The sequence below is a fragment of the Grus americana genome, chromosome 14 (genome assembly GCF_028858705.1).
Source record: "Grus americana isolate bGruAme1 chromosome 14, bGruAme1.mat, whole genome shotgun sequence".
NCBI classification, from domain to species: domain Eukaryota; kingdom Metazoa; phylum Chordata; class Aves; order Gruiformes; family Gruidae; genus Grus; species Grus americana.
The window spans coordinates 2,214,838-2,241,864 of NC_072865.1; the positions used below are offsets into that span (position 1 = coordinate 2,214,838).

General features: G+C 47.2%; 1 protein-coding gene across 1 annotated transcript in view; it reads right to left on the minus strand.

Moving 5' to 3' along the window:
- Positions 1-10,168, minus strand: part of PDLIM4 (PDZ and LIM domain 4) — a 52,285-nt gene extending 42,117 nt beyond the window's left edge. The window contains exon 1 of the mRNA XM_054841198.1: positions 9,973-10,168. Within this exon, the coding sequence (XP_054697173.1) occupies positions 9,973-10,065 (93 nt within the window). The 5' untranslated portion in view covers positions 10,066-10,168. The remainder of the gene's footprint in view (positions 1-9,972) is intronic.
- Positions 10,169-27,027: the final 16,859 nt, after the last annotated feature.

Consider the following 27,027-nt stretch of genomic DNA (forward strand, 5'->3'; position numbering starts at 1 on the left):
TCCAGTAGGAAGCCAGAACGTATTTCCCCCCCCCCCGCCTTTTTCTAAAAAGCATATTATTCTCCCTAACCCCCTCAGGACAAGTCTCACTTGCGACGCCTTTATAGGTCCTTCACATGGCACTGCACTTCAAAAAATACGAGAGGTCTCGGTCCTTTTATATGATTCCAGCAGGAAAAGGAGCATTTTAAAGAAAGAGACCCCAGTAAAGAGCCTTTCTCTGACTGTCCTCCGCCGCCTCTGTCACCACGGGAGGTTTGGTCACAGCGCTGCCAGCATCACCCCACGCCGAGGATGACAACGGGAAACGCGACCCACAGGCTGCAGCACTAAACCAACACCCCACAACTTGGCATCTCCTTTTGCTAAGTCATCAACCGGTGAACTGTATCTGCACAATTACGAACCAATATTTTTTTAAATAACTTTTCCAATTATTTTCCCCAGCACCCCTCCCAAGATCACCACCCACCTCTCTCCCCCAAGGAGACCAGGATCAACAGGCAGCCCCCTCCCCAGCCAAGCAGATGCTATGGAACAGACTGGAACCCCCCAAAGCCAGCAGCAGCTATCTTATCTGGCCACTGGAGCCTTGTTAGGATTTATTGAGTGCTAGCATCTGACATCAGGCCAATAAAATAAAGCACATTAAGGCAACTGTCGTCCTAAGCCAGCTGGTGTTGGAAGCTGCGCAATCTAATTTAGTAAGCAAGATTATTTGCACCGAGAGGAGTTTACTCTCGAGACACACATGGTGTTATACTTTCCACCCTGGAGATCAAGCGCAGAAGCGTGCCAGGGCTGCAAGACCAGGCAGCGCAGAGCAACTCTTACAGGGCAAAGTCCCCCGTGCCTCGCTGCGTGCATCCCGCTGCCCACGCAGGGACAGCCCCGCACGCCGCGAGGACGGCTCAGCTCAAAGCATCTTTGCTCGAGCCGTCTCTAGAACTGGGCCAACACCACAAGCTGAAACAAATCAATGCTTTAGTGGAAGGTTAATTTGTTATATTAACTTAACCTTTTATTATTATTATTATTATTATTATTCTTTTTCCCCAGAAACCTGCCTCTGCAACATCACCTGTGTCGGGACCCAAGGATGAGGGATGCAGTTCTTCCTTGCTGCCTGCACAGGTCTCAGCACAGCCATTGGCAAGAACAACTTAGTATTTATTCTTCCAGTATTTTTTACTCAAATTAACAAAAGGTACCTATTCGGGCCAATCACACCCACACGATACAGGCAGCTTTCTCTCTGCCAGGTCCCCTCCACTTTTTAAAAAAAAAAAAAAAAAAAAAGCGCCACTGTAACAGACCACAACGCATCCCATCAATGAACGAAGCCGTCCTCCCAGAATTTAATGGGTTAAAACGTGCAATCCCACACGAGCCTACACAGACCACACCACTTCTCTTACATCAATGGTAGTTTGTTACAGGCAACTCGGGGGAAATTTTCTGTTCTGCAAGTGTGATCAAAAGGGCCTGATTAAAGCCTTCAAGAGGCTTTCAAGATAGTGTGACAAAATTCTCAGCTTTTAAACAAAGCAAGCCTGTTCCATTATCAGGAAGCACGCCACGAGGCAGCAGATGATCTTACGGTAGCAATATCTTTTTAAAACAGGAAAAACCAAGAGTTCAATGACTAACTAAATGAAGATAAATTCCCCAAATCCTTTAAGCATTCTTTCCAGGGATTCTCTTCAGCTTTTCAAAGCATCGTGCCTTGAACTGACATCCATTCCTCGCCAATCCATTTACATTTTTCTAATGGCTTTTATAAAAGTCCAATGTATCAAGACATTATTTAGGCGTGCTGCGCAGCCCAGTAAACTAAGAGCACTGTTTATGCAACATGAATTCTCATTTAACTACTGAAGAAAACAAGATGAAACTTAAGAGCATAAAAAGGGAAAGAACCAGAGCACAAGCATGGCATGGCACTTGAAAATCCTTTTGAATCCACGTAGTGATGGATCCAGACCCAAATTTAGAATCAGATTCTTAGCGCAGATCCTCGTCCAGCTCAAAGGCTGAGATTTCTGTACAAGAAAAGGCCAAGAATCAACGAAATCAGCTACGGATTTTAGAGCGACCAGCCTCACACCCTGCGTGCAAACCTCGAAGAGCTGACCGAGAAAGGCACAGGGCGGTCAGACACTCACATCTGGTTCGTCTGGCCGAAAGCTTGCCGTGCTCAGCCCAAGGGCACCCCAAACTCTGGCAGCGCTCGGACCGGCGCTGCAGCACACCACGCTCACCAGGAGCCCTCTTACCCCGTCCTCCAAGGGCGAGTTGCAGAAACTCCGCTCTGCTACACAGAATGACCCGCTCTTAACCACTACATCTGCTGTTAACTCTGCTTTACGCTCGCTCTGCTCTGTTGGGGAGCAAGGCCAGGGCAGGACAGCCCGTCGGGGGGACACCAGCTAAGCCTTGATGTTAGGCACGCACGCTTGGAGCGTCCCCGCAGTCCCCGAGACACCGCACCACTGCATGCCACTGGGCGAGCTGGATTCAGCAGCAGGGGAATCCCATCGCCGCTCCCAATTTAACGCTCTGCTCTCCTGTGGAGCCTCCCCTTCTCGGCCATCTCACAGCCAGCAGCAGGGCCACCTAGACCTTTGCTTGGGGAAACCCTTGGGTGCTTTGCAGAAGACACGCAGGAGCTGCTCGGAGCTCTCCCTCTCAAATCACCGGCCTTCTCAGCCAGGAAGGTGGGCTGATACTTTCTTTCCTGTCAAACGGAAAGCGGCCACAGAGGTCTCTCCAAACAGAAGAAAATTCTCCAACATCAAAAGTTCGAATTCGGTTGGTGGGTAAACCTGAAGCTTTGCTCTCGTGGAAGAGGTTAACCTCGCCCAGACTGCGTGGATTCGTGCCTTTGCCACGCGACCGCGTTCCCCCAGTTTAATTGCAAACACGAGGTACTCCGCAGGGTTTGGTCTTTTGTACCAGAAGCTTTACGTGTGCTAAAGGCTTCTGGGAAGCGTTTTGTGGCTTACGGCGAATGACAGCGTTCAGACCCAGCGTACTGTGACCCTCCCAGCTGAGCATCTGCTCCTCCATGCCCGTCACTGAATGATCCTGGATTTAACTGTTCGAAACAGTTCCTCTTCTAGCTGTGCTTTACCCGTATCTGATAATTAAGAATAATTACTTTAAATAATCTTCTTTAATCTGGTATATTCTGCTTTCTGAAGCTCGTACTGTACAATGTCATTCGCACGTAATCTGCTATCAGTCCACACAACACGTAAAACTACTTAAGGCTTAATGGGCGTGAATTTGAGTTGCTCTGGTTGACAAGAAAGATTGAGCGTGGTGCGGGCTTTGAGGCATCTTTATGATGGTTGGAAAATTCATTGGCTGAAATACTCTTGCACAGCAATTTTTTTTAAAATTTTTTTTATTTTTAAATACCGCTCTGCTCTCTCTGGCGAGAAAGGGGGGGTTATCTTAGGTCTCTGCAGGCTGTAACAGCTACTTGAATGCCACGCTACGGCCCGACATCTTTGCAATTGCTCCAAGTAACCCAATGAATCCTGGGTTTCCTTGAAGTTTTTGTGCAAGTCCTGAAGTAGAAACCAAACATAACCTTATCTTCCAGGGCTTAGGGCAAGTGGGGCGTTATCGGCTGCGTACAAACCCGCGGCATTAACGAGCTCTGGCCAGGTACGCCGCGGCTTCCTTCGGTACGCGTCTGGCAGCGCTGCACCGATGACAAACCAAGCAAAGTGTTTTCTGTGAACATGTTTGGTTTGGCTTTTTTTATCAACGCTACCAGATCTTGAGAGATCTTCTCTTTTCTTTCACACTCCAGCACCCGTGGTCACAGATGACTTAAAAACCAAAACCATTTTCACTAAGTGTTTGGGTATCCAACAGCCACGAGTCAATGCATTTTAAGAGCTCAGAAATCAACCAACAAATTCAGTTATACAACACATTCAGAAATACTATATTTAAAGGGACTTGTGCCTTCTAGGATTTGCTGTGTGACTCCTGCAAACTTGTGATATGCATTTCCCCCCAAACATTCAAAAAAATTAATAAATAATTGCAATAATCTGCACTAATCCCACATAATCCATAATGGCATACTTGTATTAAAATTAAAGGACTGATCCACCCCCAACAGGACTAGGATTATCACCATCTATTGTGCTATACAGCAACAAAAAGTTTAAGGAAAAAAGAATAATTCCACATATTTCCCCTTGTATGCTTCCTACACAGAGCCGTGTTAGTAAATCTGCTCTCTAACTTTATTCTCTTTTATCCCTGTATCAAGTGGGATACAACCCTGCACTTTTCCAAAGGCACTCTGAATACCTGTCCCAACAGGCAATCTTTCAGTCCTCAGGAAGTTAGAAAATTGACATCACCATCATTTAAAAGAAAAAAAAGAAAAAACCAAGAAAGGACCCCAGCCCCACAAAACCCCAGCCCCAACTCCCTCTAAATCCCCCCCCGTGACGCGGAGCCCATTCTGCTTTGTTCACTCTGGCAGAGGCCAGCAGTGTTTTCAAGGGTGTGCTGGGTTTGTTTTGCTAAACTCACCCCAAGGTCAGACCTTGCATGAATGGATCTACATGAATCATTCTTTCCGCCTGCTTTCCCACTCTGGATTATCAGCGTGCTTGATTACAGTAATTAGCATTAGGCTTTCATTCCAGCATATTCTACCATTACTGTCTCCTGAACCAGCACAAGCATTTGTTCTTCTCGTTCAGTTATTAAATAAAGCCCCAGTGACAGAACAACTTCAGCAGCAAATATATTTGTTACATACTTTTGTTAGTTCTTATCTGTAGCTCAGATTAACTGTTAAGTACCACTACAGCTTCAAGTGCAGCCACCCAGATCTCACTCCAGACCTTACAAGCAGCAAGCACTGGAAGAATGACAAGAACAAAAAAGAACGACAGGCAAAACTATTTCCTTCCACTTAAAAAAATCATCCCACTTGAACTATTATGGTATAACAAAGATTAATAGCTAGCATCTCTTTGTTCTTCTATACAGGCAATAAAACCACTAAAGGTCAGCTGGGGTCCTAGTTTTAGGATTCATCAACACAGAGCAACTGCTTCAGTCCATTTGGGAGCTCTGAACAGAAAGCGTGTCATTTCCATTTAACCAACAATCAAATACATACAAAATACACATAAAACCAGGGAAAAACCCTTAAGGAAAGCAAAGCAAAAAGCCCCATTCCCTTTGCTGGCATCTCTGGTTCCTGCCTTCCCTGCCAACACACAGTTCCGGGTCAGGGAGGCAGAGCACGAAGGGCTTTAGTCCAGGTTTAATTACCCCAGGAGCACACAACAAGCCTCACAGACCACCCCAGAAATGATCACCCCGAGCGGGTACTCTCGGTATTCTAAGGGGATCACGGCAACGCGTGCGGGCATTTGCTGGCTGCCCCGACCACGTCAACAAGACCACTTTACCAGAATTCCTCCCCCAGCAGAATTCCTCCTCCAGTATCCTAACCTTTAACAGGACACGTATGTGCTCAAATACAAAAGCTACTTAAGTTTAAAAGTCAACCTTAACTCAAACAATACCTGGATAATGGATTGCAGACCAATTATTTCTCACCCTTCTTGTGTTACAGTTCCACACCAACACTGAAAAATGCATTTTCGCTGCTCTGCTACAGACTAGTGGGTAAACTGATGTTGAAGCCAGCAGATAAAGGAAAAACTGCATTAAAAACTTGGACAAGTGGACAGATTCCAGTATTTTTAAAAAAATATCTGTTTAGCCAAGTAATTTGTCTATGACTGTAAATGCAGCAAGTGCTTGGATTAACACTGGCAGAGTTGGGTAAACGCCGACATCGGCCGCTCTAGGAGCTGGACAAGCGAGTTCAAGTGATTAAATGCATTCTGCTCCTCTAGTTACGCTAATGACTGATTATCTTTTAATCCCAGGCAAGGGGTAGATCAACTGTCATCCCACACAGAACCGCAGCACTCACTGATGTGGTTGCAAGCACAACACCGAGAGCAGCTGAGTAAGTTATTCCATTTCTGTTCCTGAACCATGGCTGCTGGTCAGAAGCAACGTTGTCCCTGCAGCAAGGGACACCGAGGGCAAACGGTGTCCAGTTCTTGGCCTGCTCAAGGAAAAGCAGCTGGCAGCTACCAGGAACTTAATTAAGTCTTAAAAGCACTTCTATCAAGTCATTAAGGCCAACTCTAAGCAGATGTTTTGGGTCATTCCCCTACCCCTATAAATATCGTGAGGAGGAGGAACCATCAGTTACATGATGTATGACACCCGGCGTTAACTCGCTGTAACTGTGGGTATAAAACAAGCCGGGTTTCTTCCCCAGAGCACAGCCCTGGGCTACAATTCCCTTCCCAGCACTGTGCTGACAACACAGCGGCATCACGACCCCCGCGTGTAGCTGCTGCGGCACCCTTTGGGGCTGCAACGTCTGCAAACCAGCCCAGCAAACTCCAGCCCTGCTCATCTTGGTCCCCCAGAAAACACAAGAAGAAACAAGGGGAAAAAAGGGGTGGCTAACACGCCTGGCTTTTGACATGACCACATGAGAAAGATGCCCTAAGCACACCCTTCTGGATTTCCATTTCTCTTTCCTTATCTTTAATACTGAAGAACTGAATACTCAGCATCAGCTGGTCCCAGCCACTCGGGCAATCAGATCTTCACCACTTGTCATTTAAGATTGATCAAACCACAGAGGGAAGCAACCTGCTTTCAAGGACAATAGATCATTCCTTGATTTCATGAGCATATTTGAAACAGCTGCAAGGGATGGGCTCCACACCACCAGCTGCACCTGCACAAACGCAGCGACCTCGCAGGGGGCTGAAGGCAAAAGAGAGTCCTGGTGAGCAAGTCGAGCCCCATTCCAAAGCAGGACTGCGTGATCGCTATTTTCCTTGCTGCCAAATCCATATATTTTCAAGTTTATCCCTCGGCAACGGCGTCACAAGCCACATTTGGGAACTACCTTCAGCTTTCCTTCCTGCCCCACGCCAGCCGCCTCCCCCTGCCTGATGTTCTCCCTCCCGCTCAGCTCAGCCTGGTCAGGCAGCTCCGATCACGCCCGCTGCTTCGTTTTTACACCTCTAGCAGCGACACTTCAGCTTCAGGTCCCACAAATGCAACATTAAGGAACTCTGCCTTCACTTAACCCAGAGCAACACCACTCAGACAGGCTTTGGAGAGGAGCTGCACCCTTCTAAGGTCCCCCCCAGACAACAGCAAAGCATCGCTCGCTGTGGCTCAACAACACATCTCTGCCCTGTTACAGCTAGTCAGAGGTCTGGGGAGAAACTGTTTCCTGTAGTAACTTAGCAAAGAGTAGAGAAAACCAACCTATTAATGACAGAATAATTTTTTTTTCAACCCCCACACAGATGAATTTGTGGTTTATAAGTAGACAGCCAGCCTCTGGCACCCAGAACTGAATGCAGGTGGCTTTCGGATGCTGTGAAACCCAAACAGCAACCTAGAAATTCCCAACATAACCAGTCCAGGTAGAATGCTTGCAGAGCTCTACAACCCAAACGCTTTGTGGCACAACAGCGGGGTGCAGCAAACCCTCATCCCTTGGGCAGCCCAACACAGCCAGAACACGTCAGCATCTTGGGCTCACAGCTGGACGTGGGAGTCCCTGTGTCTGGTCCTGCCTCCCGGCAGAATTTCTGCTTTTCAAAATATGTTTGTAATTTAATGGCATGTTAATATAAAACAATATTTTTTTTTTGTTTAAAACAAAGCACTTTGGAGGAAGCAGAAGTCAGCCAAAAGCTTCAACAATTAGGCTACAGCAAGAGGCTCCCTGCCTCCTGCAGCAACCCAACTGGGGCGAGGAGGCTGGGGGGGACGGGGAGCCCAGCCTCCTCGCCCCCCCCAGCCTCCTCGCCCCAGTTTCAATCTGGAAAGAACAGATTTACTGGTTAGACAATTAAAATAATTAGACAATTACAGAATAAAAGTGAATACGGCACCACACCAGCCGCACACAGCTCTCTGCAAAGAGGCAGGGTTGCACGGACGCACCAAGCAAAGCCCTGGATCCCCCTTCCTGCACCCCCACAGCCAGGAGCTGCAACAGAAGCCAACTCTTCCCCAATTTTAACATTTTCAGGTATTATTTGCAAAGCCAGTGAGGTCTCTTCTCATGTTAAGAGACTAGAGCCCAAGCAGAGCAACCTATACCCACATGTATGTTCCCAGCGAGTTATCACCCGTTAGCGTACCGCACATCGGAGCATCACTCCTCTCTTGGGAGCAGGAGCAGAATTAAGAAAGGATCCAATTTAAAAGGCTGCCACACTCAGTAACATGAAATAACACCCTACGACTGCTACTTGTGTTATGGCTTCTTGCGATCCAAAGCAAGGCTGGCCTGATGAGAAATTATCCTGACATCTCCCGGGTTTGCTGATTCAAACAAGGAATTTGGCAAGCCACCTGTCTAGGCAGAAGCAGACTTTGTTTTTTCTTGTTTAATGTTAAACCAAACTTTTCTCTAAGTAACAGGAAAACAGGCTCCCTCCACTAAATCAAGATGTTCATCTTCACAACAGAAACATTTTTACAGTCACCGAGAAGCGATTTTGTGTTTTGTCATGATACATCCCACCTTACTGGGGGAGAAAGAGGACTTCCCTGTGCCGAGGAGGTGGAAGCTGAGCCCCGAAAGCCGAGCGCCTCCTCGGCAGCGCAGACACCCCAGCAGTGTGCGGATGCCTGCCCGAGCCCGGCCAGCCCCACCGGCTGCTGCTCCCCGCACCTCCCCGGCCTTTCCCAGTCTGGGGCTTCCCTCCTCTCCATCCGTCTCTGCCCACTACTCCTCCAGAAAATCCCTGGCTGGAACACTTGATAAGGGACAGCCCAAAGTAAAATCAGACACAAAGCTGTGCAATAGGCATGTTTGAACTCAAGTACAAAGCAAGGCTCTTTAAAACACGCTCTCTTCCATAATTATTTCTTTAAAACTCAGGGAACATGTTTTTCCCTTTTCTGTCACAGCTTTGGCAGCTGAATGAAAAGACGGCAAACAGCTTGCATGCGTTAGGACAATATTTTTAAGTTATAGCTCCTTTCAAAGCCTTTCAATACTCTCAGTGTTTGTTGAAGCGCTCCAGCAGCGGCTGCCCAGGAACGCTCGGCAATACTACCCAGCCTCCGCGCGCCGTAGGACGGCGGGGCAGCTTCGGGTGGCCAGCCCTTTCCCAGGGCAGCCCGACGGCGATGGAAACACCGATGCCCACGGGAATGTGCCCAGCTCAGGTGCAGCACCTCATCCACCACACAGCCCACCGCTTCACCTCGCTGCACTCCTTCCTGCACGGGGAACGGTTTGTTTTCCCATATATCTACGCACAAAGCCTATTTCAAGCTAGCCGCGGCGTCTTTAGCAAAGAAGTTTCCAGAATACATCTTTGTGAGGTTAAATACAAGTGTGAGTGCACTTACACAGTAATTACTACCAGCCCACAGGGACCCCATAACACAGCAGCCTGTGCAGAGAAACTTCTTGCTGACTTTACTCATGCCTTCCTAAAAAACCCCAACAGCCTGTGAACTCAGTCCAGGGCATGAGTCCAAGCCCTCTGTAGTGCTGAGCACTAAAAAAAAAAAAAAAAAAAACCAAAACCCAAAAAACCCTCTGAAAGCAAACCTTTATGAATTAACATCCAAAAAACCCAAAGCATGAAAAATGCTATCTGCTCCGCATTAACACAGGGAAGAGCAGCTGAAACAGCACTGCGTTCAGAGGGGAACACTTACTTGCCCGTACTTGGGTGCATATATAATAACATATACTTTAAAAGACCCCAAACGCAGCTGCCCGTCGGTCCCGGGTACCACCGACCCGACCCCGACCCCATCCCCGCCGGAGCTGCCCCGTTCCCCGCCGCCACCCATCACCTGCGGCCGGTCCCCGCTCCGCTCCCCCCCTCCCTTCCTCCGGCTCACCCTGGAGATGGTCAACGGGGCGCTGAAATCTTTACCGCCCACCAAACGAAAACCCCACGGAGAAGGACCACGCAGGACCACCGAGTGGGACATAGCGGCGGTGAAGCGCTCCCTTGCCCGCGGGCGGCTCCGGCTCCCACTCGCGATTACCAACCGATCCACTTCGCGCGTCTCCTAAGCGCCGGGACGGGTCGATCCCGCCTCCCCGACACGCCCCGCATGGCGGGGCGTGTCGGGGAGGCGGGATCGACCCGTCCCGGTCATCGTGGAGGGGGGGAGCTTTAGCACGGATTTGCCCCTGAACATTTTTACCAGTGGGTTTCGGAGCGTCTGCTCGCAGTAGTAAAGTTGAGCATCTGTGTTTGGCGCGGTCAAAAAGCTCCATTTACTGCGCCTTCATCCTCTGGAGTGGAAGGAAAATGATGTAATAGGTCGGTAAATGCGTAGTCAGGACTTTCTTATTCATCACAAGCAGGAAAAAAAGAAAAAAAAAAGGGGGGGAATGTCAAGAAAATAATCAGGTTGGGTTTAAAGCAGTTTGGGAATCACACGGCTAATGCGCCCCAGCATCACTGTGGCTTTGCAGGGGTGTCTGGGGCAGCATTAGGCCCCGCAGAGCATCCCTGCTTCCCGGCGGTACAGCCGAATCGGTGACGGTCGGAGCACCCAGAAGATGTCCATGCTGCAGAGGGTGTTTAATGTGATGGCTTGTAGGTGTGCCGGCGGTAGCTTTGAGGTGGGATGGGTGGGAAGCACAGCTCCCTGGCGTCTCCCCCAAAAGCTGAGAGTAAATCTCAAAGTGCCTGCAAACCTCCCTCTCTTCCTGGAGAGGGCTGGGCTGGAATATCCCACTTCAAAAAAGGACCTAACAAAGGAGTCATTGTTTGAAAAGTCCAGTTTCATCAAGTACCTTCTTGTGGCCCTGTTTCTGTGAGTTTGATTTATGTGCTATTTACTGTGAAGTCCTTTCGCGTGCGCTTGTGACACGGGACGGTTTGTGTGACCGTCACTGCCGTGCCCGTGTTACCCAGGAGGTTTTGGTTGGGGACGGGGGTGGGAGCTGAGACTTTTAAACACGCTCCTGAGCTGCGCTGCAGCCTTGTGATTTAGCAACGTGAATACAGTGAGCGTACTGTGCTACGAACCCGAAACACAATAAACGTTGTTTGCTTTGCTGGAAAGGTGCGTACAGAGGAGCCGCTCAGCTGCAGCTGGTACCCACAGAGCTTTCACCCATAGTCTTTGTTCCTCGCCAGCGCCTGCCTCTACCGAGAGCGGCTATAAAAGCTGACTTTTGTCTGTGCAACTGGTGATGAATCATTCCTCTTCATTCCTGTATGATATCACCGAGCTTGCAGAAGTCTGGGAGTAGGCTGGCCTGAGGTTCCCTTGCTTGCGTTAGAAAATCCACCCAGCCAAACACCGAAATTTGTCTTGCGGAGAGCTGGAGGACGAGGAGCACTTCCCCGAAGGACTGAGTTAAAGATGTGCATAAACGCGGTGTGTTGGCACTGGCATCTCCTTCCTCTTAGGAGGGAAAAGAAAAAAATCTTTTCTGTAAAAGAAACTAAGTTTGCTGGGAAATAGCAACAATAAAAACAGAGAAAAGGAAAAGAGCGGAGGAAAAAAAAAAAACCTGGAGGGTGCAGTTCTGTGGAGTCAAACATTTTCCACTGGCATTCGTCAGGGCTTCATTACCCGGTGGTTTCTAAATTGCACTCAGGCTGTGAATGGCAGGCTCTGCCGCGCAGCAAACCGTCAGGGTTTTCAAAGTAATTTGCTGGCATAGGAAATAGATGATCAAAACACAGAAATCCCCGCTATTAAAGTATTCATTTCAAAAGCTGTGAGGAAAGCTGCTGGCTCCGAGGCACTTTCTCTTCGAGGTCCTTTGAATACTCAGCCTAGGTTACCCCTCACGTAACATAAGGCTTGTCAAAAACTTAACCCAAGTAAAATACAATTAGAATTAGCCAAATTGGTATAACCTTGTGGGTGTGCTTATTCCAAATGAGACTATATTCCAAAATAGATTAAACTGAGCTGAAGTAGAGGCAGTTTTACTCTGAATAAAACTATCTGCAGTTGAATTGCTCCTGATGGAAAGTGTCCACGTGTAGCGCAGCCCTGCATTTCAGAACTGCATCAGGAATTAATTTGGCACCCCTTTATCAGCGATAGGGGTTTTTTTCCCAGGATTTGGGGAATGAGAACTTTAGCTGAAGAGCTCCACATTTCACAGGTGCCTCATTTCCCTTCAGGTGCTCACACCTTTCCACACGGGCTTTCTTTGAGCGCAGCCAATGCAATTCTGCAGCCTGCAAAGGACCCACTCGTACTCTCACTTCAATCAACCAAAGTGGGCTCATAAATTTCTTTTTTTTTTTTCTTTGATAACTTGAGAATTTTTAAATTATATTTTAAGTCATTTCCAAAAACTAATTGGAGTTCTGCTTCCGGAGCAGGAACCAGCAGAACCAACAGAAGATGCGATGAACCTTGCTGTGGGAGCCAGCCTTAACACCCAGCTAAAATACACTATCTCCAGCATGTCCACCCTCTGCCGAGTGCTGAAACCCTACAGCGAGCTCTAACAAAGACCACACATTATTCAAAAGAGAGGTCAAATGTGTTCATGGATTCAATCTCATCACTCCATTCGCTTTATCTTTTTTTCCCCCCAATATTTTCCTCAGTGTTTGTTTCCAGTATTTTTCCACCCCGAAGTCTTATCACCTCTTTGTTTCTTTTTTGAATATTCCATTCTGGCTCTCCTTTGCCACTGGTGACACTCTCGGTTTCCTTTCTTTGTTATCGCAGACCGACTGGGTAAACTACGGATATCCAGCTTTGTGTCCCATTTTGAATGAGCATTCAGGTTTTCCATTTGCCATCCTCCCAGTGTCTAGCAGAGGTCCCCTGCTTATCTGGGACGCCCGATAATGACTTCCCAACGCTGTTTTTGAACATCTGCCCACATGAGAGCGATTTCGAGCATCATAATGGTTTGATAATTCTTCTCCAGGTCAGGAGATATTCTTGCTCTAAAAATTGCCTTCTTCTGGACTATGGCTGTTTGTCCTTAGAGTGATCTCAGGACGCTGAAGTTAGTCCGAGTACTCCATAGCAGCAGGCTGGGTCTAGTGGAAATTGGAATAAGATCCTCTGGTATTTTCACATCAGTTTAAGGGTGATAAGTTGATATATGGGTTGTTATGAACACTTTATTCAGTGTTTTCCTTCTTATTTGAAGTTAGTCATTCATAAATTGCTTGATAGGCACAATTTGATTACCAGTCAGTGAAAAATTGCAATTGCTGTCCTTTTCGCACTGCCCCCAGGCCCTTCATGAAAGATTTTATTTTTAGACTGTGAAAAAAATACCTGATAGACCTTGTAAGTTCAATAAATGACTACATTTGTCAGAGAGATCTGCAAACGATGAGGCTTCTTTGTCTTTCAGAGTTTAAAGTAGAGTTCAGCCGCTCTATAGATGGATGGTTTGATGTGGAAGCCTAAAAATCTTTACCCGTACAACAGCGATTGCTGGAGCAGGGGCATCTCTCCTGGTTGCGTACACCTCAACTTGACAAGTTGCTCAGCATATCGTCACACCCTTTCTGCTTTATTCCTGGCAGGCGCAGCTCGGGTTTTGAAGTGGCTTCATGCCATCCGTGTGGCACTTCTGACTCCCCTAAAGCTGCAACCACCTGAATGTTTGCAGAGTCCCCAGCATGACTGCTGGCATCTCTATTGTCTGGTAGGTACATCAGCTACCTCTCCATTTCTAGCCGGAATGTGTCTCACCACACAATTAAGTATTCAAGAAGAATATGTGACCTGTAACTGGCAACGTGCTGGGAATTACAGTTTTCACTCATCCGTCAGTCATGCCTAATTTAGATTAAATTCAAATTAATTTCAAACCTTCTAGAAAGGGCACATTTGGAAATGCTGATGCAGTACATTGATGGAATGACATCTGAAGATGATGAAAATAAGTCAGACGTTTTTTGCCCCAAGACAGAGATTAAAAGGCCATCTGAAGTGTGGGAAGGTAGATTATTTGGTACTAGTACAAATGATTAAACTGCGAGAAGTTTTAATAAGAGCTCATTTGGCAGGTCCCTACTTCATAGAGAAAGCTAGTGAGAAAAGTATTGACTGAACTTCTGTTGCATTCACCTGCCTTTGGATGAAGAGAGGAATGTAATACGTTTATATCGCAAAGATGCCTCTCCTCATGTTCCTGCATAACGCAGAGATGACCTTTATCAACAGACGGTTCTCAGTAGAGTCCACGCAATGCCCGTTCCCCTCCCCTGGTCCTTCTCCTGGACATTCCCCTGAGCCAGACCATGAGCCGGAGCTGGACACGGCGCAGCTACAAGCAAGAGCGGACCTGGAGCAAGGCAGCCAAGGGGCAAAGGGGACTGTGACTAACCAGCCCAAAGGCATCCTTCCTTTATTCGCTAGAAAGTGCAACTCCCCATATTGCTCACTGAAGAAGCAAACTCCCATATGATGAAAAGTTAATTTTGAAGCACCATTCACCAGGTTCAGAAATACTTCTTGCAGCTTATTTACCCAGAGGTTGCAGATGGTTGACCTCTCAGAAAGGGCTTTTATTGCACTGACATCTAATGCAGCAAATGTAAAATTCTAAACTCTGGTTAATTTTATCAACCGAGAATTTAAATACTTCTATCATCAGGGTAAGGAAGATATTTTTATAGCGCCTCTGTTTCAACTCACGGTGGTTACCCAAGGCACAGGATCTTTCTCTTTCAGTATAGCTGCTGTTGGAAATATTTTAAACTAATGTCTATATATGTTTCATAGGATGCACTTCTTAACCTATGAAAGTATCCACATTTCTTTTTTAAATGAAGGTGGGAATCTAAGGTAGTTCCTTAGCTGCAGAGTGGAACAATCAATATCATCCCTTTAGACCATTTGTGAACAGTTTAATACAGATATTTGAGATTTAAAAGTAGCTTTAAGCACCAAACTAGATGTTAGCTTGTGGGTTGGGTTTCAGATTCGGTGGCTCACAGTTTGCATTTGAAACTCATTTGTTGTGAATGTTCAGTTGTAGGTTCTAAGGCTGGTTGTTCCACTTGGTATTTGTGATTGGAAACGGTCCCTGAAAGTGATGCTGATCACATGAATTCAAAATTCTTGTGGGAGTAAAGACTCCAAGCAATGTTTCATGGCATTTGTGCAATTTGCCCTCCCAGTAGTCAGGGTTTCTCAGACTATAACCTCTTTTCCGTTCTTACATTAATCAGTAGTCCTTGACAGTTTCATCTTCATTTCCATTTCCGTTGCCTAAATAAGTCCTTTCTGGTGCCTTCCTAACCCGATGGGTTTCATGTACAGCAGATTCTTAACAGTTTCAGTTTATTTCTTTACTTAATAGTTTAAAAAAAATCCAAAATATCCAAAAAAAGCAACATCCTGTGAAAACAGTTAATTTGGAAACTCATTATTTGGATTAAATCCAGGCAAACCTCAACCCTATGGCAGATTTAACTGCGGGTTTCCAAAGGATTACTTAATTTATAGGCTTTGCAGGATCTCTCAGATCTGAGTTATTATTTTGGCTTTTGAAAGTTCCTTGGCAGATGCCCAAGTGTTGGGAGCTGTCATTCTGAATTCTATTGAATTCATTTGTTTGTCTAAATCATTTCTAACAAGTTTCTCTCATGGATCTAAGCGTCCCACAGAGAAAAATCCAGCTGCGACAGAAATGACTAGGATAGTGAAAGAAATCTCGTCGGTCCAGTAGAATTTCTTCTTCTGTAATCTCCATCAGGAGGAGCAGACTGCTGCCTCCCAAGGCTTTCTAGGATTTTCTAGGATTTGTAGGATTGCTACAGAGAAAACTCTACGCAAGAAGCTGTACTGTGCGCGGTCAGTTCTGTCTTTGGTTCTCCTAAACACTGTGCAGCAAATGCAGATTCTCGGTAAGGACCAAGGTAAAAAGATTGTCTTTGTAAAATATATTCAGAGGGTAAAAAGCAGCATGGCCTGACCCAAAATGCAGCTTATTTCTATGTTCTGGCAAATATTAATGAGACGATTTTTACGTGTTACTCTAATCCTTGCTCATCAGGCTACCAGCCATCTACCAGAACTTCATACAGCTGGGGTTTTGCAACCTTCTGGACAGCAAGGATAAATCCCTGCCTCACAAACACTGCAGACTAAACACAAGATAAGAGCCGGTGGATGGATTTCCCACGGGGAACACAAAGCAATGACACAGCGCGGTCGGCCCGTGTCGGAGCGCGGCAGCAGCCTCCTCGTGATAATGGGCAGCTTCAAGGAAGGCTGTGGAGAAGGACAAGGCAGCTCGTCGGGGCTCACGGAAAGCTCACGAAAAGTTCCATCGTACTGTTTGCAGACAAAACACGGTCTTCTTTCATATTCCCTGCCTCCTATCAATCCCGCTGAAAAATGAGTTGGCTCCGTGCTCACCCCATTCTCAGTCCCACTTCCCATCTCAAGCGGCAGAACAAACAGATGAGCGAGCGCCTGTTAGCTCAGGTCTAACCTCACTCCTGGCCTCTAATCCCCAGACTTAGACTAACCCGCTGATAAGCCCGGACGGCGTGAAGCGGGCAGGCGGGGACCCTGCCGACGCCGGGGCCGTCCCGCTGCCACCGCCAGCTGCCGCACCGGAGGGGATGCTCCGTTCCTTTTCATCTCGCCCGTGAGGTTGCGAGCCCGGAATACATTGCCCAGATGCGAAGAGCTGGTCTGTTTGCTTTGGGGGTGCGTGACGGCTTCAGCTGCTGCCCTGGCACTGACAGCGAGGGCAGGATTAACCCCGGCTCTTCCTCCACATGAGCTCTAACCTCTTCGCAGGCACGGCAATGTGACCGATGAGCAGCAGCTGAGAAAATAAGAAGAAATATTGGCATAATGTTGTAAGCAGAAGATATTACGAGTGATCTGCTTTTTCAGTAAGGCTAATTGTTCCCATTATGGGATTAAACTGATTGATTTCCCGTCAGAAACGGTGCCTGGAAGAACAAAGTCAAAACCTCTGGTATAATGTGAGTCACTTCACCGAGCAGCTAAACACTGAGCTTTTGTATTTTTTTCTTGTGAAATCATGACAGATGTCAGCTGTTGGTATATTCTGCAAACAAATTTGGTGCATTTTTCTTACCACTATTTCATACGGTAGAAACCAAGCAATTGTACCTATTCAGCAGAGGAGGTCCCCAGCCTTTTTTTGGGATTTCAGCATTTATCACCCTAACTCTTGACTCTGTTGATAGCGATGCTTCCTTTTTTGGGTGCTGTACAGCTCCAGAATGTGGACAACTGGAGAAAATTAATCTGAATGTTCCCAATTTATGCAGGTCAAGGAAAGTTTGCCTTTTATCATTCAGAGATAAGTACAGCAAACTAACTGTTTTTGAAAAGCTGAGTTCCACAGATGCCGGTATTAAGCCTCAGTAATCACAAAGGTTTCTGTAGGTGGGTTTCACCGAAGCTTCCCCATTCATTTCAGAACGTCCCACAGCCTTACACCGATAGGGACAGAGGGATAAACACTACGCTAAAAAATGCGGGGGGGACAAGCCTTGTGCTATCTTATCCCTGTGCGTTCTGCCAGGATTCATTTAGCCCAATTCAGCAGCTGCTGTCTCGCCCCGTGCTAAGCGTTCACGCTGCGCCGAGGGTATCCGATGCCCCGGGGAGAATCTGGAGTGAGCAGCCCTCATCCAGTGTAAAACGCTGCACTCTGCCACGTGTAAACTGCAGGGCAAGGGCAAAGCAACGCCGATAAAATTGCTTAGGGCGTGAGAACAGGGCGTAAGGCACACGGTTCAGTTCTTAGTGTAGGTGCTTTGTCCCTCCACTCAGGCTGATCTTCATCGTTTACTGGACTTTTGCAGAAGTTATCTAGAGAGGCACAAGCATCTTCACCCCACAGGTGAAAAAAAATGGCTAATGCGCAGTGAATCCCAACATCACTTCTTATTGCCTTGGGGGAACTGAAGGAAACATCTCCTAGAATTAAATGGAAAACGCAGAGCATATTCTTTACGTGTTGATCCTGGATGGTGTTTATCCTGGATGTGAGAGGCGTGTTTAACAATTCGAACTCTCCCAATTTCCTGAGTTCATCAGATTGCTGGAGGAGGATTTCCAAAAATCTTTTGAAAAATATTTTGCTTGAGCTTTGAGGTGAAACACTATGAGGTGCTCAAGCTAGATAGAAGAATAAGCATTCATCATCCATGAGCATTAAATGAAGAAACTCAGTAACACCAAATGATGAAACTGCCTGCTGATGTCAAGGGCTTTAGCTCAGCCCTGATTTTTTTGGTTACTGTAAAGAGACAAATGGACTAAGCCTTCCTCTCACTACCAGGGCCTGCAGGCCAGAATTAAGATGCTTTGGTGTCCAAATCCTGCCATTTCTGGGAGTGAATCTCCTGGGCACCAAGTGAGACCAAAAGCAGTCAAGTAACACACAAATATGATTTTCAAGATTGCCATAACAATTCAAGATTGGCATTTTGATTTACTGCATCTCTTGTTTTATTTCTCTCTTAATCTTCCCTAAATTCACGTTACCCAGATTACACAAATGTAATAGCACAAACTCAGAAATCCTGAATACAGGCAGTAACTTTACCAAGTGGGCAAAAAATAGAAGTAATTGCCAATATTTGTATTCTAGCACATAAGCGGGATTTCATAAATGCCTGCAGGAATGTAACGTATCAACCTCTTTAAACTGCCGTATCCTGTTTCTTTTGTTTCCTATTCTGCTTTTGCAGTGACTGTTGCTACAACACCATCCATCACTGCTCCTTTCATCTGCCAGGCCCTCCAGCCACCCGCCCACAGCTCCGTACCTGCCCCCTCAGGTCTGAGCTGTCTGGATTTCCCCCGCGTTTGTCGTTTTGGGGTGTAGATGCCCATCCTTTTCAGCCGGAGCTGTGTGGGCGATGAAGTTATCCCCTCCGGTTCCTCAGCACCCTTCCCGTACCTGCTTGGCTGGTTGCATGAATAGGTTTCAGTCAAACAAGATTAGTTTTAACAGGTTTCGTCACAGGGCGTTCTTACTGGGGTCTGAAATGATGGTTAAGATAGGCATGGTCTAGGCTGAGACTGAGAACGTGATGGTTGCAGTCAGAGGAAAACACCCATCGACACCCCTCTCCAGAGGAGGTCAAGCACATCTTTGGCCATCCCTTTCCTCTGGTAGCATTAGGTTCTTGACACAGAATTATGTGGCTAATAAGCTGCAGGCTCCTACCACTGAAGATGCTCCTATGATCTCTTCAGAGCATCGGGCGAGGTTACCTTCACGTTCCTTGAAGAAACTCATTCTGCACAAACGGTAATTTAATTTTCTTTTTCCCCTCATTCCAAGCATGCAGTTACTAGGACGTGGAAAAGCTGAGCCTGAAACAAACGTTTAAAGTATTTTGAAGGATTTGTCATTACTCAGAGAAATAGGTCTGACATTTACTGGAGTGCAAGGAAATGGAGAGAAAGAAATGTGTTACTCAGAAACTGCATCGGCTGGGCCAAAGTTCTGCCTTCGGCTGCATCTGGGCAACTCATTTAGGTTAAGAGAACTACCTAGCATGATTTGGAGTAGAATTTGCCCTCAGAGTTTAAATAAAATAAACTTTATTTAAGAATCTGCGAGGCTGTTAGGTGATATTGTACAAAAAGGTCTCTAAAAGCATTGAAACCCTTGATCCAATATTCAATGACGTCAGTAGAAAAGCTCCCACCAGTGATGGTGGGAATGTCGTTCAGTGAGCAGCTTGGCTGTTATCCCGAGCGTTTAGTGGGCATTAGGATAATCTGTGATTCCACCTAATAAAGAGTCAGATCGTGCTATTTCTTTTTTAACACGTGCAGCTCCTTATGTTCCTCAGCCTTTCTCTGGCTTTCTTAGGAGAGGGTATGACCTGGCCACGGAGTAAAGATGCCTGTCGTGGCTTAGTCCCAGCCAGCGGCTGAGCACCACGGGGCCGCTCGCTCACTCCTCCCTGCCATGGGGTGGGGAGGAGAATCGGAAGGAAACGGTAAAACTCATGGGTTGGGATAAGGACAGTTTACTGGGGCAGCAAAGGAAGAGGAAAATAACAACCACAGTACTAATAAAAGAATATAGAAAGCAGGTGACACACAATGCAATGTGCTCACCACCCAGAACCCGATGCCCAGCTCATCCCTGAGCAGCGATCCCTCGTCCCCAGCCAGCCTGCCGCTTCTGTGCTGAGCATGACGCCAGCTGGTATGGAATATCCCTTTGGGTCAGCTGTCCTGGCTGTGTCCCCTCCCGACTTCTTGTGAATATTAACTCTATCCCAGCCAAAAACCAGGACAATGCCTTATGTTCTGAAAAAAATAACAAAAACCACTTAAAATTCAAGGGTCGTGGAAAGCAAGTGTTACAAACTTTTGAAGTATTTGTGTGCTTCAAGCACAGTATTACATTACAGTAATGAATCTATATCTGAACTTCAGTTTATTATTAAGAAAATAACTCCCCTCTCCTTCTCTAACCAAGGTGTTTAATGGCCTTTTGCAAATGTTATCTCCAAATTTGTCCTTGTAGACAGGATAAATAATGTTCCTAACAAATGAGTGAGGCTCTGGCACCAAATGGTTAAATAACCAGTCCCAAGACAAACAGGCAGCCTGTGCTGGAAGAGACTGTACCCCACCTTCTAATTCACCCTCCTGTGGTTTAAGCAAAAGATGGATGTGTCCGAAAAACCCATGCAGGACCGAGGGTCGTCTTCTGTCCCATCCTTTGCCCCGAGGTCCATCTGGATAAACCAACAGTTAGCAGGAGAAGCTAATGGTGTTCCACCAAAATGAAACGATTGCATCTTTTAAAGATATCGTACAAAATACCACTTGGTTGCCAAAGAATATGGTATTTTTATGGATGTTTAGGAATGTAAGGTGAGGTGTCACAAGATCAAACAAATCCTAGCAATTCTGGGGGCTCGTAAAATGTGCAGGAAGGATGAACTGTTTAGCGTTTTTAATTCCTCTGTGCCTCTTTTAAGATTTAATATGGGTTTTTTGGTTGGTTTTAAACCTTAATGGTGCTCTAAAGCTCGTTATTTTTTCCCAGCAGCAGCAGCAACGTTGATCTATTGCTGGTTCTGCTGAGTGTGGCCAGCGGCTGCTCTCGGACCGGCTGCCCCTGCACCGCACCGTGGCATTGCCTCTGCTTGCCTGTTTGCAGGAAAAACTCGTCAGGCCCCAGTCGCATCGTTTTTCTTTAGTTCACCCCAAGAACCGTTCACCATTTCTTTCAGTATCCCCACTTCAGCACTACTCTTACAGCAATCAGTGTCACTGCCGGGGAAGAGAGAATACAAATACTTGGCACAGGTCGATATTTACTTTTCTGTTTTCATGGACGCGGAGTAGATTGTGCCTGTTCAGAATGTCTCGGGAGAAGCATAAATAGTTTAAACATGTGTTCAATGAAGCTTTTCAGTTTATGGATCCCCAGGTATTTTTCCAAGTTGTGCTTTTGTAGAATTTCTTAAATAGGTGTACTATTGTTCTTCTAAAAGAGACTGAAAAAAATAATTCTGGACTGAAGAAGTTTTATTTAGACCATATTTTGCAAAGGAAGTGAAATTGCTGAGTTAGCCCAGCACGGCTCCAGCCCCTCGCCCGCCTTCCCGGGGGTCCCACGCATGGCCCCTCTGCCCGGCGCCCACGGGAGGCACAGCCCAGCCATGCCACGGCCACAGAGAGCATCGCTCCAGGACAGCACGGTCAACTGCTTCATGCCTTTCAGGTATCTGTCAGGGGAGTACTTCTCAAATCCTCTTCAGCAGAGGTCGATGTAACCTTCTGGGGGAAATAAAAATTCACAGGAGTTCGTGTGTAGCGTTGGCGCAATGGTTTTAATTTACAGCCACAGAAAGAGGTTACTTTGGGGGTTGTGTTTTTCCACTGTTTAACTTGTACGCAGAAATGTGTGTATGAGTCGAGTGGGTTCCGGCAGCAGTTTTGCCAATTGCTTTGGGATGGCTCCAGTGGCTGGTGGTCCAAAGGTGGCGAAGCAGTGGAGTGAGGAACGGGGAGCGCTGCGGGACGGGCGCTGGGCGATGCACCCTGCCCCGGAACGGCTGATCCCGGCCCTGCTCCGCTCGTCCCCGACGGACACTCATGGGAGAGGCTTGATTAGCGAAAGATTTTACAGTTACACAGTTATTTAGTGTTGGCTAACTCAGTCCAGGAGCGTAGTGCAGATGTAGCTGTGGGGGCCCAGGCCGTGGCTTTTGTACGTGCTACAAGCTTTACCCACACTCACCTTTCAGAAACGCCCTCGTTAGCATACGCTGGCCAACACACACTAACGAAACACCTCGAAGAATCCCAGGGCACGTGAGGCTGGACTGGACCTCTGGAGGTCCTCAGACCCAAGCTCAGACCCAAGCTCTGTAGTTAGATCCCCTTTCTGAGTCAGACGGGCCCTGACGAGCTGAAGAAGGAGAGGTGGCTCTTGAAATGCCACAGAAACCTCGAGCGTCTCGATGGTTCCTAAATTAAAGCTGGGATGGAGCAGGCACGTAGCTGAGTTTGACAGCACAGAGGTTTCTCTGCATCTCGCAGTCACTGAGCATCGACTGCTGATGACTCATTTGGAAATGATTCGTTGGCAGCACGTCCCCATCCAGCACGCAGCCTCCATCCGACTGTTCCTGCAGACCCCCACGCTGCACACGCCGTTTCCGTGCTGTTGGGCAGGGATGAAATCCAGCTGATGACAATAGATACCAGGGGAAAAAATTCCCTAAGAGTTTCTGATCCTGTAAGGGATTTCACAAAGGAAATAGTGGAAGCCCCTTTGCTGAACTTGGCAGAAGAAATCTGGACAGTGCTGTCAGGAAAATATTCTTCACTGAACGAGTGAGGCAACTTATTAGGTCTCTTCTCTATTTCTGTGACTATGAAGACAGAAATAATGAGTAAGAGGCTGTTAGGGCTGATGTCCAGCTGAATAGTTACAAGATGCTTAGGGAAGCACACTTTTTCTTTCCTTTTGGACAACCAAACGTGGTATTTTTAGTCCTGGACAGAGCTTTCTTCTCTGTAATGATGTAAGGTTCCTGTGAGCTCATCAGATTGGGTTGCCCACTGTAGAAAGCTAAAAAGAGACAAAATTGCACACCCCATTAGGCCTGAGCATCAGCTCGAGATGGGACGGCGGGGAGAGACTTTCCACTGCTGAATCGCACCCAAGTGGTGGAGCAGGCAGGATGCAGAAGCCCAAACAAACCGCAAAGCCTGATTCTGGTTTGAACTGAACTCTTGTTAATTTATCTCCATTTATGGAGTTATTTTATGTCAGACAATATTATGCTACTTTACGGCTGCTTCATTTGAGACAAAATATGTGATGACCTAAACAAATATCAAAATCCACAAATTATACCCAGGTGGCACATATATTGTTCGTGTTTTTAAAAGCCTTTTTTATATAATCCTCCTCGTGGGCGGCTAATCAGCAAGGCTGGATCTCTGGCTGGTGTCAGTCTGCGTAGCTGCGTCCAAGTGCATTCACCTCTGCTGCTTCATGCCAGCTAACAGTTTGCCTCATATATTTGCAGGTTCTTACACCCCGAGAAAACTCTTAACTTCTGCTGCAGAGCTGATATTTTCAGAAATAGAGGGCTTGAAGCCGGAGCGGTTGTTGTAAGTGATAGATACCTTAGTTTTGTAGGGGTGTTGGTTTGCGAGGGGGGCAAGGAGGCTGTCCCGGCGGGAGCTGGCGGGGGGCACAGCAGTGGCTTTGGGTGGCTGAGACCTTTCAGGCTGCAGCCCTTCACATCTCCCCTTCCCGCATCCCAGCATCTTGCTGTTTCTCCGCAGCTGGAGGTCTCTGCTTCTCCCAGCTCGCACCCCCGGGGTTGTGTAACTCCGCTATAAAGTATTCTCAGGAGGGTTTTTTCCTGTCTCCTGTTTTTTCCTCTCATAGGCAGTCAAATCACATCCACTTAGAGCTTTCTATGCAAGAAACTAAAGTAATTTCCTTTGAACATTCATTTGAGGCTTGTTAGTTTATGGAGAAATCTGGTTCTCTTCCATCGCCCTTCCCAGGCACTTCCTCCGCATTCCTGGCCTGTGTGTCCGTAGGAAATGCAGGTGCCTTAACCTTCGGCTGCTGGCACCCATCGCGGTGGGAGAACAACAGCGCGAAGCTGTGTGCCTTGAATACTCAGCCCAATGATTTCCTAAATCCTCCCAGCATGGAAAGTTTGCAGCTCCTAGTTATAGATGCTAAACACTCTTAAAAAAGCCCCAAACATTTCCCTGTAGATCTATAAAATGTATAGGGTCAATTCCTCACAGGCTGCGAGTCGGCGTAGCCTTGGGGATTTAACAAATGGCTGCTGTGTCGTCGTGCACGGGGACACTTCCATGGTGCTTTGTGTAAAACTCGGGTTTTCCTTGTCGGAAGCGTGGTGCCTCCTCGGCTGACCCACTCGCCGGAAGCGGCAGGACATTTCAGGTGGTTGGACGCAGACAGACACGAGTTCCAGGTGATACGTCATGCGCAGATGCCCCCAAAATAATTCTGAGCTGTAGAAAAGGCCTTCCTGGCCCATCGGAGGTGCCTGGAGAGGGAAGTTTCTGAGCGAGGCTGGAGCCTAAATGGGATTTACTTTTGCTGAATGCACTAAGGGGCCCCCAAACATTTTGTGTATTGGCTCCGATCCAACGCACATGAGCCTCCCCGTCAATGTGGCTTTTCGGAGCAGGCCAGAAGAAGGAATGGATTGCTTGTGATATTTCCCAGGCATTTGCTTTATAGTCACTGAAGACAAAATGTATTTGGTTTCTAATGAAAGAGGGATGTTTCTGAGCATAATGAAGTTCTTGCCTTTGTTTAGCTTTTCATAGCCCCGTGTTATGTGACATATAAAACCACCCCATTTGTTTCCCATTGCCTGTAAGTGAATTCCCCCATAAGACCACCACGGAGCAGATACTATCGAGGAGGCCAGCCCTGCTCCCACAGTCCCATCTCCCGGGCTCAGCCGGCCCCCGTCTCACCTTGCCGCAGAGCGTTAACCGCTGGGCGATGCTGGGTGCGTTCATGCAGCATCTGCCCTGTGCAAATGTAACGTGCGCTTCTTGGCGTGGTGTATCCCGTACAGGCACCGAGACACACCTCTGTCGCGAGCGTGTCACTGTTACGCCACAGCACATGCTTAGTCCTGATTTCCATGGGCCTTTTTCAGCCGGGTACGCCCCATGCTCCATCCTGCAGTACGGCTGGACGTGTAAATGCACGCAACGTTTTCGAGTCAGTGCAAATGCATTTGCTTTGTTGAGAACAGTGCTTCGTCTCCTCCAGAAACAAAACACACCTATGTCATAAAACATGATCACGGTGCATAAAGTCGTACGGTGGATGTGAGTAGGATGCTGGGGGTTTGGGCTTTTAGTGCAAGGAGAAGGTTTTGTGGCAGCAGCTCCTGTCTCTATAGCATCGTCCGTCTGTGGGTCCGATGGCGGAGCTGTCGGGAGTGTTTCGGGCCCAGGGCAGTTCTGTGGCTCCCGGCTGGCGGCTCCCTGAACCCTGTGTGTCCCTTTGAGCCGGCCCCGCTCTGACCCCCTGCAGCTGCAGGTGGGGGTGAAACCAGCCAGCGTGACCTGGCACCAGGCAGGAGCTGATGTGGCCCCTTCCTCGTATCACCAGGGCTAACGGATGGAGACTGGAAGTCTTGCTGTGAGATGGAGAGAAGGAAGAGCTTTTTTTCAGGTTGCAAAGCTGAGACGTGCAGAAATGAAGTGTCCTTACCAACCTCCCTTCAGACTTCCCCATTTCAGAACAACAAAAGTAATCCATGCTCCTTGAATTATTAAAGGGACAGAGCGGGGACAGCCTTTGGGAACAAAAGCACAATATTTCAAATTGCAGTCCCACAGATTCATACCAACCCATCCTTCCTGCTCCCCTCTGGCTGGCTGTGGGTGCACCTTGGTCGCTCAGGGAGCCAGCACCGCTCCTGCAGGAGCAGGGGCATGGGAACGGCTGGCAGCAGAAGCCAGCCCAGGGGTGTCACACCTGGAGGGGCCCCCAGCTCCTCTCCCCTGGCTCTCGCTGCTCTCCCAGTCGGGTAATTCGAAAGCACGTGGAGAATCAAGCACGCTGCGGTGGAGGTTTTGCACACGAAGTCTGTTTGCCAGAACTACGGGCTGCGTTGGGTCTTCCTTTCCTTCGGTGTCTGGAAGTCACGTTAGGAGCACCTGCTTCTCTTCATGGGCGATAACTAACACGCAGTCCTATATTTCTTCTGCATTTAATGAAGGAATTACTCCCTAAAGGCCTCAGTACAAAATTCCTGTGTTGTTAAAGATGTGCCAACGTTTTCTTCACAAATATTTGGTTCCCACCAAAGTTAGTGGAAAGACGTCTTTTAACCTGCTGTGGCTGGGTTGGGGCCCTACACTGAGTTCACTTCAGGATAACCCCAAGGAAACTTGTTGTTTTCTAAATGTGGAAGAAATCATATATTCCACTTGCTGTGATTGCCAAGGAAAAAAAGTAAGGATTTTTTTTTTTTTTTTTTTTTTTTTAGCTTTAGACTTTTTGCTTTTATGCTCTAGGACCAGGTGCTCATGAGTGCACATACGCTGATCTACACCGTTGGTGTAATGCTAGTATTAATAATAACGTGAACAGAAAAATAATTTGATACTGTTAAGAAAATATGTTCCCACAAGTCAGTGTATCTTGCATATCTTGAGTTGAACTTGATTAATTTGAGTTTGACTACTGAATGTACTATTGTAATTGAATTAGAATGCTCTACAAAATCTGGGTTTCTAATTAATTCAAATAAATGTTCCATTAAAGCGAAGGATCTTCTGCTTGGATGTATCAGCTTGTCCTTATCACAGTGCTTAGTGAAGGAGAATATACAGCTGCTGAAATCCAGCACACACTTGCAATTAGTGCCACAGTTACTCTCTCACGAATGTGAGATTTTTAAGGATACTCTCCATGCAATCAGTTTA